This window comes from Petaurus breviceps, unplaced genomic scaffold (assembly GCF_028583685.1).
Source record: "Petaurus breviceps papuanus isolate PSGF00001 unplaced genomic scaffold, PetGlider_PUasm1.0 173, whole genome shotgun sequence".
NCBI lineage: Eukaryota > Metazoa > Chordata > Mammalia > Diprotodontia > Petauridae > Petaurus > Petaurus breviceps.
In genome coordinates, this window is record NW_027185759.1 from 15,155,919 (window position 1) to 15,168,251 (window position 12,333).

At 41.8% G+C, this 12,333-nt stretch overlaps 1 protein-coding gene across 3 annotated transcripts in view; it reads left to right on the forward strand.

The window, feature by feature from the left end:
- Nucleotides 1-12,333, forward strand: part of MME (membrane metalloendopeptidase) — a 131,249-nt gene that overhangs the window by 44,139 nt on the left and 74,777 nt on the right. For all 3 annotated transcript variants that reach the window (XM_069083434.1, XM_069083433.1, XM_069083435.1), the window contains exons 5-8: nt 1,635-1,715; nt 1,849-1,944; nt 2,069-2,187; nt 5,418-5,483. In XM_069083434.1, the coding sequence (XP_068939535.1) occupies nt 1,635-1,715; nt 1,849-1,944; nt 2,069-2,187; nt 5,418-5,483 (362 nt within the window). The remainder of the gene's footprint in view (nt 1-1,634; nt 1,716-1,848; nt 1,945-2,068; nt 2,188-5,417; nt 5,484-12,333) is intronic.

Consider the following 12,333-nt stretch of genomic DNA (forward strand, 5'->3'; position numbering starts at 1 on the left):
AGAGCATATGTCTAAACCATCATAGCAATGGAGAGTCAGGAAGGTGGAGCTGAGGGACCATATTGTGCTTCTCCAAGAAAGTGATTCCATGTTTCCAGTCACCCCTTCAGTACAGAAACAGTAAAAAAGGTCATTTTCTGGGTCAGTCCCAGAAAACCCCCAGCACAAATACACAACATCTCTTTGGTTAGTTCACCCCCATACAAACTTTTCTGCTTGGTTGTAAGCTCTTGTAGAGGAGAAGTTAAGTGCAAACCACATTGTTACTGACGTTCAACATTACATCATAGCCCAGAGACCATCTAATATGGTGCTTTCATGTTGTAGACAAGGAAATAGAGTCCCGGGAAAATGAAGTGACATTTCTAAGATCACATGGGTGGTGAGCGTTTAAGCCTGAATTTGATCCCCAGACACTCTGACTCCAGAAAGAGAGTCTTTTCCATTGTACCACAACTTGGCAAATCCTTGGGCCTCTTTTTCTCTCCTGGAAGGTTATTTTCTAGAAGAGTAAGTTTTTATATTTAGTGAGTTCTCCACAAGCAAGCTCCTTAATATGGATCAATTATATAGAGATAATTAGATATTACTACATATTATGATATATACATTATATTATAATTATGTATTATAGTATAAATCATAAATACATTATGATAAGTAAATGAGCAAATTATAAACATAATCCATCTTTAAATATTTTTGGTCCAGACCCATGAGTTCCTCAGTGTGGACAAGTTCTAATGTGTAAACTCTCCCAATGATACTGACAACTCAACCCTATAACTTAGTGAATTAAAGAGTCACCTGGGACATTGGGACATAACATGTCTTGCTTAGGGTAACACAGCCAGGAAGTACCAGAGACCAGGCTTGAACTTAGGTTTTCCTGACTCCAAACACTCAGTCCCCTCAGAGAAGATCAGCTCCTTGAGAATAGGGACTGTTTGCATTTTTCTATTGGTTTTCCTGGCTATAGGTGCTTCATAAATAAATCCTTGGTGACTGCTTGATTAATTCCAAGTCTCCTGAGGCATAAATTCACTTGATATTCAGGGATTCTTTCCATTTTTCTTTTGAGTTTTTTAAAAGAAACTTCATGGAAACAACTGTCATCAAAGTAGATTAAAATGCAGTAAATATGTTACTGTACATACACCCATACATACTCATCTGGTAACTTAGGATTTGGAAGAGGCTTCTCTGAGCCAAAAAAGAACAGGTTTATATTGAACCTGTAGAGAACTTTAATTATAGTTGTAAAGTTGAGTTCACCAATTCAAATAGAATTTGTTTTGTCCCTACAACATGCACTATTCACTAGGCTTGGTCCAGGTGATATAAATAGAAAAATGATCCCTGCTCTCCAGGAGCTTACCTTCTACCAGTTAGAAACATGTAAAAAAGACATAAGTAATGCCAAACAGATACAAAATGAATGCAAAATAATATCTGGGAATGCTAACAACTGGGGAAACAAGGAAAGTCCTCTTAGAAGACATGACCCTTGAGTTGAACTTTAAAGGGAGCTAGGGATCCTAGGAGGCAGAGGTGAAGAATCATGGCAACAACCTGTGCAAATGCATGGAGGTTGGAGATGAGTGTTGACGTCTATTTTAAATGCCCTATTTCAGGTGTTCTTGAGGAGCCAAAACTCGAAGATATAGTAGCAGTACAGAAAGCCAAAACATTGTACAGATCCTGCTTAAATGAATGTAAGTGTTCTTCACATGGCTGTTAGTCCCTGTATTTTTATCTACACTTTGGTACATTAGCACAGATTATATTGGCACAAAACTGTTCACAGACTTCCTATTGAATTCTGTTTCTCTTCCCTGTTTCTCAAAGCTGTAATCGATAGCAGAGGTGGTGAACCTTTGCTAAAACTCTTACCAGAGATTCATGAATGGCCAGTAGCAATGGACAACTGGGAAACAGTATATGGTAAGGCAGTTGGCACATAACATATGTTTGTTACCAAATTCGAAAAAAGAATCTCACATTAATTCCCACTTTCTATATACATGTCCTTAAAAGCCTGACTTTGCCCTGCCATTCATCCCCTTAGGGACTTCTTGGACAGCTGAAAAATCCATTGCAGAGTTGAACTCGAAATTTGGGAAAAAAGTCCTGATCAATCTTTTCATTGGCACAGATGACAAGAACTCTATGAATCATATTATCCATGTAAGTTTCCCCTCACTGTCGTAGCTTAAAGCTTTCTGGAAAATGCAATCAAACTTGAATACCCATTGATCTCATTGCTATCAAGAAATACAGTATTTGCTCATTTGAATTTTGTAAGCAACAAATCCATGTACTATCAAGGATACATGGGATTCTCATGAGAAAAGAGTGTCTTCATTTATTTTGTGAACATTTCCTCTTTGCCCTCCCCTCCCCAGTGTTTATAATGCTAACCACACAAAAGGAAAGGATACTGGACTGGAAAGAATGGAGAAAAAAAGTGACTTACCATTGTGCTCATGAAAAGAATACAGGCTCCTTTTCATAAATAAAGCAAAAGAAGACAGTGAGGGTCCTCTGGAAAGGGATTCGGGATCGAGTTTTTCCTCACTCCACAGAAAAGCAGCACTGCCCTTTGAATCGTGTAACCAAAATGTCATGCTGCAGCTGCTATAAATGATTGAATATTGCACCCTGGCCTGCTGCTGTTGAGACTCATGAATCTGATATAAGATGCAAAACATTCATTTCTTGAACTTTTTAGGTCAAGCCTAGAAACTTCAGAAAGAGATTTGTATTGAAGATCTGTAAATAAAGCAAAAGAAGGTGTTCTGGAGTCACAGTCGAGAGCCCTTCAGAGTCTTTGCCAGGCTAATTACATATTATCTTAACTTTCCTGCAGTCTACACAACAGATTGGCCTACTGCCTGATTCTCATACACAATGTTAGCTCCCCCCCTTCATGCCTTTGCATAAAAGTCTCTGAACTTGCTAATCTTCAGATATGTGGAGTGAGGCTCAAAATCCTTGCTCTCCTAAAGTGGGAGCTTCTTTAGATCAGAAATCTGCTCTCATTTTGGTAATTGTGTGTCTAGCACCTTAAGCAATACTTGGTATTTAGTAGGTGCTCAGCAAATGCTTGTGGGTAGAATTCATTCTAGTTTCTTTTTGTTTTGTTTTGCCTTTTTTTTTGGAGGGGGGAAGGTAGGACAATTGGGGTGAAGTGACTTGCCCAAGGTCACACAGCTAGTTCTGTGTTAAATGTCTGAGGCCAGATTTGAACTCAGGTCCTCCTGACTTCAGGGCTGGCGCTCTATTCACTGCACCATCTAGCCACTCCAATTCTAGTTTCTTGGTTCTTTTTCCAGTCCCATAGTTTGACTTCATGGATATTGATGGCTCCCAATTCCCTCTTTGCCAATTCTCCAATGCTATAGATTAGAGAACATCAGATGTGTTTCATTTCTAATGGTGACCCTTCTTAGGAACAGATGGCAGAGTGGCTGAATGACCTGGATTCAGGTCTGGATTCAGAGAATGTGCATTTGAATCCTGCCTCTGCCACTCACTGACTTGCTTTGGAAACCTTCCTTTCTCTGGTTATGAGTTTTCTCATTAGTAAAATGGGCAGGGGTGGGAGGGGAATTGGACTCAATGATGTCTAAAGTTACTTTTAGCTCTAAATTTAATGAACCCATGATATTATCTTCAACAACCACCTCTCCCAAACACTTTTTTTAATTTTTTTTTTTAAAGCAATCGGGGTTAAGTAACTTGCTCAAGGTTACATGGCCAGTTATTTCTGGGTGTGGTACTAAGTATCTGAGCCCGGATTTGATCCCCGGGTCATCCCGACACTGGGGCCAGTGCTCTTACTCGCTGTGCTACCTGGCCGCCCCTCCCAAATACTCTTTTTTTTTGTTCTGGAGGCAAAGCCCTGCATGGGCACTTTGAGAGGGTGGGCATATTGGACATTTGGTAGATGAGATTTGGAAATCTCCTGTGGGTAGACCCTCTACCAGTTTCCTATCTGTCTTGTCCCCACTGTTACCTCTGCCTAGGGAATATAGACTCCGGGCCCAGTATGGGTACAGTGATAACACAAATTGTAACTGATCACATACATGGGCTTTTTTTTTTTCTGGTTCTGTACTTCACCACAGGGAGACAGGTCAAAGGCAGCATCAACTGACACTTTCAGACTACATCAAACTATGAGAACAGCACTTAGCTTATGAGTAATGGGGAATCATCCAAGTTAGTGCCCTATGGGAGGTTAGCTGCTTCCTTCACTCTCCTGTTAGGGCACCACAGCTTGACCATAGTAATAATGGCTATAAAAGAGAGAAGCAATTTCCATTCCTTCCTTTTTGTCATAGAAGTAAACCTAGAGGGATTTCTCCAAAGATTTCCATTGAGATTACCACAAGGATCTCAACCCTCCACCCCAAAAAGCGCTAGAGGTGCCATGATTGTTTCTTCAGACAATGTAAGGTAGTTCTTCTTCTCAGTGCTCCAAAGATAACTGTTAACATAATTCATGAATGGGCAGGGAGAGGTGTGATGGTGGTCTTCAGATACTTAAATGACTGTCAAGCCATTTGTTTCAGCAATTACACTTGTTTTGCTTAGTCCCAAAGGATGGAATGAGGAGCAATGTGGGGCGGAAGCCACAGAAAGATGGATGTTGGCTCTGGACAGCCAACAGCTTCCTAAGCATTTGAGTTCTTCAAAGGTAGAACAGGCTGCTTTGGGAGGTACTGGGCTTTCTATCATTAGAGGACTTCAAATGAAAACCAGATGGCGGTAATTTGATGCATTGCAGCATGAATCCTTTTTCAGATACAGTTTGGATTAGTGGTCTGTCTCTATGGTACCCTCTAATGTTGAGATGCTGTGAGTCTGTCATTGACCACCTTGGTCTATTCCATTACCACATTAATATACAATCACTGAATTTTAAAGTAGGAAGGAACCTCACAGACCAACTGTCTGATCCAATTTCTACGTGAAAAACAAGTGCACTGCAGAACATGCCCAAGAAGTAGACATGAGCCAACAGGAAATCTCTACCTCATGCGGTTATCTGTTACACCTTGGGACAGCTCGGGAAAATGAACTGGATTTGGAGTGAGAGCATGTGTTCAGATCCTGGCTCAACCTCTTTCTAGTTGTATGACCTTGGGCAATCATGCAATCTCTATGGGCCTCAGTTGTTTACTCATCTCTAAAGTGGAAGGCTTGGACTAAATGACCTTCCAACCCCAAATCTACAGTCCTATGACATCACGTCAACATTTGCCTCTTGGTAACTTCTATCCATTGCACTGTGTGGGTAGAATGTCATTATTATGGAAAGAAAGAACTAAGTCCATAGACAGACAAGAATGCTTTTGTCAAAGTATGTCCAACAGTACTTGAATGGTTTATTTTTATGTATTTTTTAATAGATTGATCAGCCTCGACTTGGCCTGCCATCACGTGACTACTATGAATGCACTGGCATATATAAAGAGGTAAATAAAATTGATTTTTTATATTCATAAAGTAAGTCTCATATGATTTCAGCAGGTAGGGCAGCATAGTGGATGGAGATCTGGGAAGATCTGAGTAAAAATTTTGCCTGACTTACTAACTGTATGATGCTGGGCCAAATCACTTAACTCTGCTTCAGTTTCATCTGTAAAATGGGGCAGCTAAGTGGCACAGTTGATATTGTGTTCCTCATCTGTAAAATGAATTATAGAAGAAAATGGCTAACCACTCCAGTATCTCTGCCAAGAAAACTTCCAAAGGGGTCACGAAGAGTCAGACACACCTGGAACTACTGAACAACAGCAAGAAGGGGATGAGAATAGCACCAGCTTCCCAGGGTTGTGAAGGTCAGATGAGATAAGACAAGGGAAGTGCTTTGCAAACCTTAAAAGTGCTTACACAAACGCTATTGATTTTAATCCATATTGGAAAAATTAGACTCAATTACTGGTTCTTCTTGTGCGCTGATTTGCCAAGAGATCCTGTAGAATAGAGGCCAGAGATGTTTAACAGCCAGCACGTTCATGATGTGCCCTCAATCAAACTCGGAGAACTCAAGCTTTCCCATTCCTGCTATAATAATTGGCATTTAAATTAAAAGCTCAATTTTTGTCATTATTGTTGTTTTAAAATCATTTTCCAATAGTAACTTCAAGTAGAAACTGGCATGATTGAAAGACAAATGCATCAGCCGTAAACTAAAAGTTTGAGGATAAAAAGTGGGCCTGATCAAGACCAGATAATGGGATAATGGACTATTGAGCCAATTCTATTTCCCTTTTCCCTACGGATGTGGTTGGCTTAGAAGGCTATCAGTAGGAAACTCTGAGGCATTTTCTCCATGGATGGTGGCAAAGGCATTCCAGAATTGTCTCATTAGACAGATGCTTCATCCTTGTGACTGTAGCCTGCCCTGGATCAGAAGTGGCCATCAGGGCAGCTTCTTCTGCCTGCTGTTGGAGGAAGGCCTTATGAGAGGATACGTCATGCGCCCTCTCATAGTGATAGGAGGGGTGATTTCATTCACTTCAATTAAGTGCTGACTGTATCAGGAAATGCATTAGACTTTGAGCAGTAGGAAGAAGTTCATATGGATAAGGGGGAAACAGGGAGTTTCTATTCCAGTTAGATTCACTCTTGAACAAATGTTATTATTTAAGTCTGAAAAAGGTTTGATTTGAATCAGTAACTATTTGTTAAATGACTGCTCTGTCCAAGGTCTGTGATGAGTATTGGGGACACAAAGACTTGGGGGTATATAGGACAAGCCTTGACTTCAAGCAGCTTACTAAAGGGGCTGGGGGAGGGTAAAACATCCTAATCACAGATGGGTAAATTCTGAAAGAAATAAAGCAATGTCAAGAGTGAGAGACCACTAGATGAATCAGTCAGGATCCCATGTAGGAAGGAGGTGGCTCCTGATTTATAGGTAGATGTCAGGCATCAGGATGCTTTAGATTTAGGTCTCATCTAGAATGTTGTACATAGAGAACAGCCAGCAGGCCTATTGGATGCAGAGTCAGAGAAGCAATAATATGTAAGAAGAATGGAAAGATAGGTGGGAGCCAGGTTGTAGAAGCTTTTAAATACCAGGCTGAGCATTTTGAATTTATTCCATGAGGCTACAGCTAGTAGATATTATCTAGTAGAATGTTATTCTGGGGCAATGGCAGAGTTGGGTTTGTGCTTTAAGAATCTCATTAGCAGCTCTATAGGGAATAAATTAAAGAAGGAAGAGAGGAATCAGGGACACCAGTTAGGAGGGCGTTGCTCTAGTTCAGGTGGCGGTCATATGAGTTGAGAAAAAGAGACTGACATGACAAGCTAGAATGGACATTCTTCGTAGCTTTTTGGATGTGAAAGGTGAGGAGGCAAGAGTCAAGTATAACTACTAGGCTGTGCACTTGGGTGAATGGAAGAATTGGGTTATCACGGTTTCCCCTTGACTACAAGGTTATAGGGTCCACTGTGTAGCCATATAGCATAGTAAAATGACCTTACTAGATTTCCCCAGCAAACAGTGAAGGCGATTCTAATATACCATTTATCTATTGCCCTATTGGATGTATTTCAATAGACTGTTTATTGCCTTATTTAGTGGATTTCCAAAGGAAAACCCTGCATGCCCAGATAGAGCATGAGGGAGGTTACCCTAATCCCATTCCACCCCTGAAATTGTTGTGACCACTCTGCACTCTTTGAGAAATGTGAACTTTGTCCTACTTCATGCATAAATTCATTGCTAGCAAAATGAATTGTAGGATGGTCAAACCTATGATATTAATAGTAATATTTTATATGTATGCTTAGGTTTTACTCTTTAGATTCTGTATTTATATGTGAGTTTTGACTCAAATATTATAAATGTTTTATACTTACATGTAGATTTTTACTCTTTGAGAAACTTTGACTTCTAGTATTTAATTTGAGCCTCATGACAACCCTGTGAGGTAGACAGAAGCAAGTATTGTGACACAAAGTGACACAAACAAGTCACCTCAAGTCAAGACTCACTCTCCAGCACCTTTCCAAGATAATGACCTTACCATTAACACTGATTGCTGTTGTTGTATTTGTCATTCATTCTCAAAGAAGACCATGATATCAGGGAGATGGTGCCATGGCTTCCACTTGACTTGGATTTAAGTGGGCAGGGCTGTGCAAGGCCACCAGCCTCACTTCCTCCGCCAAGAGCCTTCTGGGTCCACTGGCCAGATATTCATCAGGATTACTACAGCTGGTCCAGGAAAGCTGCCTACTTAACTTGGGGTTTGCTGGCTAGATTTCTTTCTCAAAGACCATTAGAACTCTTGCTTACTTAGCTAATTGAAGAACCAGCAATTTTAAGATAATGATTAGGTCAATGTTAACTAACACCAGTTCAATTCAATGTTACTCCAGACACCCACTTTCAATTTAATCCAGACATCAGTTCAACATTTATTAAACACCAACCATGTTTAGGTACAAGGGGGCACAAGGACACACACAAAAAGAAAAACGGAACAGTCTCTGCCCCAAAAAAGCTGACATTCTACTATGTTCATCAAAGTGCTGGTATCCTGACATGATCAACAAAATGTTCCAACGAAAAAGGAAAGCTTGGTCTTGCTATGGAGGTGACAATAGAGTGTTCTCTGTCCTCCTTGCCTTGAGGTCCTTTCTACCCTGGCCCCTGTCACAGGCAAAGTACCAAAATGAAAGTAATTAAGCTGTGTCTTATAATCCAAGGAATAGAACATGGATTCTGTCAAACACGAGCTAATCCTTTCAGGATATGAACAGATAACAAGGCTGAATAATGGGAATGGATTTTATAGGAGAAAAATTAAATTGCTTGTTTCAGTATGGAAGGAGGAAGAGAGCGCTGGTAAATGAAATGAGCCATACTTGTTTTTATTACCTAGCTGGGTGTCTCCATGAAGTACTTTATGCTAGCTTCAATGCTATGGGAATGTCAGGACCAAAAAATCTCATTGTGAGAAGGGCCGATGCCAAAAACAACGAAGAGACCCATAAAAAAAATGAGAACAGAAACAACCAGGCCCCTGGGAACACCTGGCCTGAGGAGAAGAGCGTTCTGCTCCCTCAGCATACAGGTCACTAGAGGCCCTCTGAGTTCAGCCGATGCTGATTGCAATCTGAAAGAGAGGGCCAGTTCTCTTTTGAGACAACTCAAGGCATTTTGTGTATCATTGCCTTGTCCTCATAATATCTGAAAGGAAAGGAGGAAAGGTGACTTGGCATCCTCCTTGACCAGAGACAGGGAAAGATAAGATCAAAGTATTCAGAACTGGACAGGGGCCTTAGAGTTTATCTCGTCTAGACTCCTTGTTTTACAGATGAAGAAACTGAGAGAGGTTCAGTGACTTTTAGAAGATGGCACAGATAACATATATCATGACCTGGATTTGAACCGGGGTTTCCCCCCCTTTGTCCTCTCATTGCCATTATTATTGTTGTTGCCTTTTTTACATTTTAGCCATTTCTGAATATATTTCTCCTCCCACCCTATCTGGAAATCCACACTGTATAGCCCAGATTTGAAAAGGAGGAAAAAAAGCCATTAAACCCAGCTGATAAATAAATACAGTCCACCTGGAAGTACATGAAACATTCATACCCATGGTACTCTCCACCTTTGCAAAGAAGGAGAGGTGGAAAACAGACAAGCAGAGAGAAGTTAAGTGACTTGCCCAGGGTCACACAACTAAGAAGTGTCTCAGGCCAGATTTGAATAAAGGTCTTGACTCCAGGTCTAGCATTGTCCCCTTTACCACCTCATTCTAGGTAATGCAAGGTTAGGAGAAGGAGAAAACTGTGGTCCAGAATTCTGCATTTAGCCAGAGGGGTCCTTTAAAGGTCGTCTAGTCCAGCTGCTTTACTGGGGTGGAGGAAACAGGCCCTTAGAGGGTCAATGAAAGAGGAGGATGTCATACAAGGAAGGTAACGGGGCCAGGATTCCAGCCCAGCCGCCAACCTTAGATCCGGGACTCGAGCAGACAGCTCCCAAGGCTTCTCTGCACCCATGATTCCTCATTCTCTGGGTGATATCCCACCTCATCAGGCTGTGCATGATCCCAGGCCCTCGGGACTCTTGTATGACAAGAATTTACCTGCAGCCAAGAAGTATCCTCTGCCATTTATGTTGTCCCAAAGCTCTCCTCCCCTGAGAAGTGTGTGTATAGATCAAGAAACCCCAGGGAAGCATGAAGGGGCAATCCCAGTGACCACCTCTTCAAAGCCTTTGGTGTCTCTAGCTAAAGAGATAAGGGCTTACATACTTTGGGACATGGGTGTTCAAAGGATGAGCGTCTATAATTTGTAACATATGGGCCATGCACCTCAGACATTTGTTTGATGTCAACATCAGTTGCTCTGATTAACTGTCACTGAGGGAGGAAAGGGGAGGATTAACGAAGCCATCCTTTGAGAAGAGTACATATGGGGACATCCTTTTCTTCCTGGGACCTTCCTCAGGAGGCATTTGCCACTGGATCTCCCAGATGTAATAGAGAGAGACATGGGGGAAAGGGAGGGAAAGAGGGAGAAGAGAGGGGGGATAGAGACAGAGAGAAAAAGGGAGGAGGGTTCTTCCTGGCAACAGTAAAGATGACAACAGACAATTCAAACGTGCAGGCTTGGATGCCACCTGGGCCTCCCCATCTCTCCTTTGGATGGCCAAGGGACATGAAAGAGAAGGACCTCCTGCTCTGGACAACTGTTGATTTAAGCTTTGCCAAAGAACAGCCAGCCTTCTGAAGGAAGCTTCCCAGGGTCTTCTAGCTTTTAAAGGTCGACCTTTCCTGCTGAAGGTTTAGTCTCTTCCCTATCCTCCAGTCTATCCTTTTAGAAACCTAAGTGTTCATAAAAGTTTAGACTTAGAGGTGGGAGGGGCCTCGGAGGTCATCTAGTCTGATCTCCCTTCATTTTACAGATGAAGAAGCTGAGGCGGGAGAGGCTGGTTGATTTGCTGGCTGATTTCTATAGGTAGTAATAGAAAATGTGAACTGAGGTCTTAGGACCTGAGTTCTAGTACGTCTCTTACTGAATTCCACTGGTTCTTCCTCCTGACTCTGTCAGATGGCAGCAAACTGTTATTCCTTCTGGATTTCACCCAAATGAGTTGGAGCTTTAATATTTTACTAAGGAATTAAGAGGAAAGGACAACTTGGAGCAAAATTCTGAGCCAGAACATAGAGATATTTATTTAGATGGCTATTACAGTAGTCTTTGTTTCATTCTCAGTAAGACTGATACTGTTCCTTGAGATGAAATACTCAGCCATCACTGGTTCTATTCAATATTTAAGCCTAAATCAAACTTCCTTATTTTCATGGTTTCAGTTCAATGTAAGCCAAGTTGCTGAACCCTGACATTGTGCAGAGAATTGTGCCAATTACTTGGGACAGGGATGGAATTTTTAGATTAAAAACAGATCCCTGACTTTATGGAGCTGAATGTCTAGCTGGGGGATATGACATTTACATGCATGATAACAAATATGTGCGAAACAAGAGACACGGGGAAAATGTTATGGATTTTAGAGTATGAGTGGGATTTAAGAGGAAATAGGTAGGAGGGATGGTAGAGGATGAGAGAAGGAAGTCACTCAGAGAAGGGTGACCCAGATGTAGCCAACAGTGTGGGTAACCACATAGCCGAGGTCTCCCACTGCATCGGGCCATCTCCAGCCTTCTTGATCTATACCTCGCTACTGGATGCAGACGACTTCAGAGGAGAACGTGAGGCTAGTAACTTTGCATGGCTCTTCCTCGCTTTCATCCAATTCACTTGCATGTCATGATATCATCTCCCTGATGTCATGGTCCTCTTCAAGAAGGAAAGACAAAAAACAGAGGTGCAGAGGACAGTGAGGAGTCAAAGTTGGTTACTGTGTAGAGTACAAGAAGGAAAACAGTATGCTATGAAACTAGAAAGTAGGAATGGCAGCAGATTGTAGAGGACCTCGAAGGCAGGCAGAGGAGGTGTGCAGGCAGGTGTACAGTTTAAGGGGCTTGTTCCCTTCATGGACATAAGTGGTAGGGGTACAGGAGAGGAAGAGGAATGTTCAAGAATAACAACAAGATGTTTGTAACAGGGCAGACTGAGCAGCTGACGGAGGCATGGATAGAAACAAGCAAAAGTAAGAGCGCACCAGAGGAAAAATCGTGCTTTGGCTTTCTGGGATAATGGCTTAGACCCACTGATGCTGAGCCCTTCAGAGCTCACCCCACTGCCAAGCCTTCTGCTTAAAAAGTGACCCTGGGCAAAACATGACACTTAGGGTTTTTTTTTTGAGGGGGGAAGGCAAGGTAATTGGGGTTGACT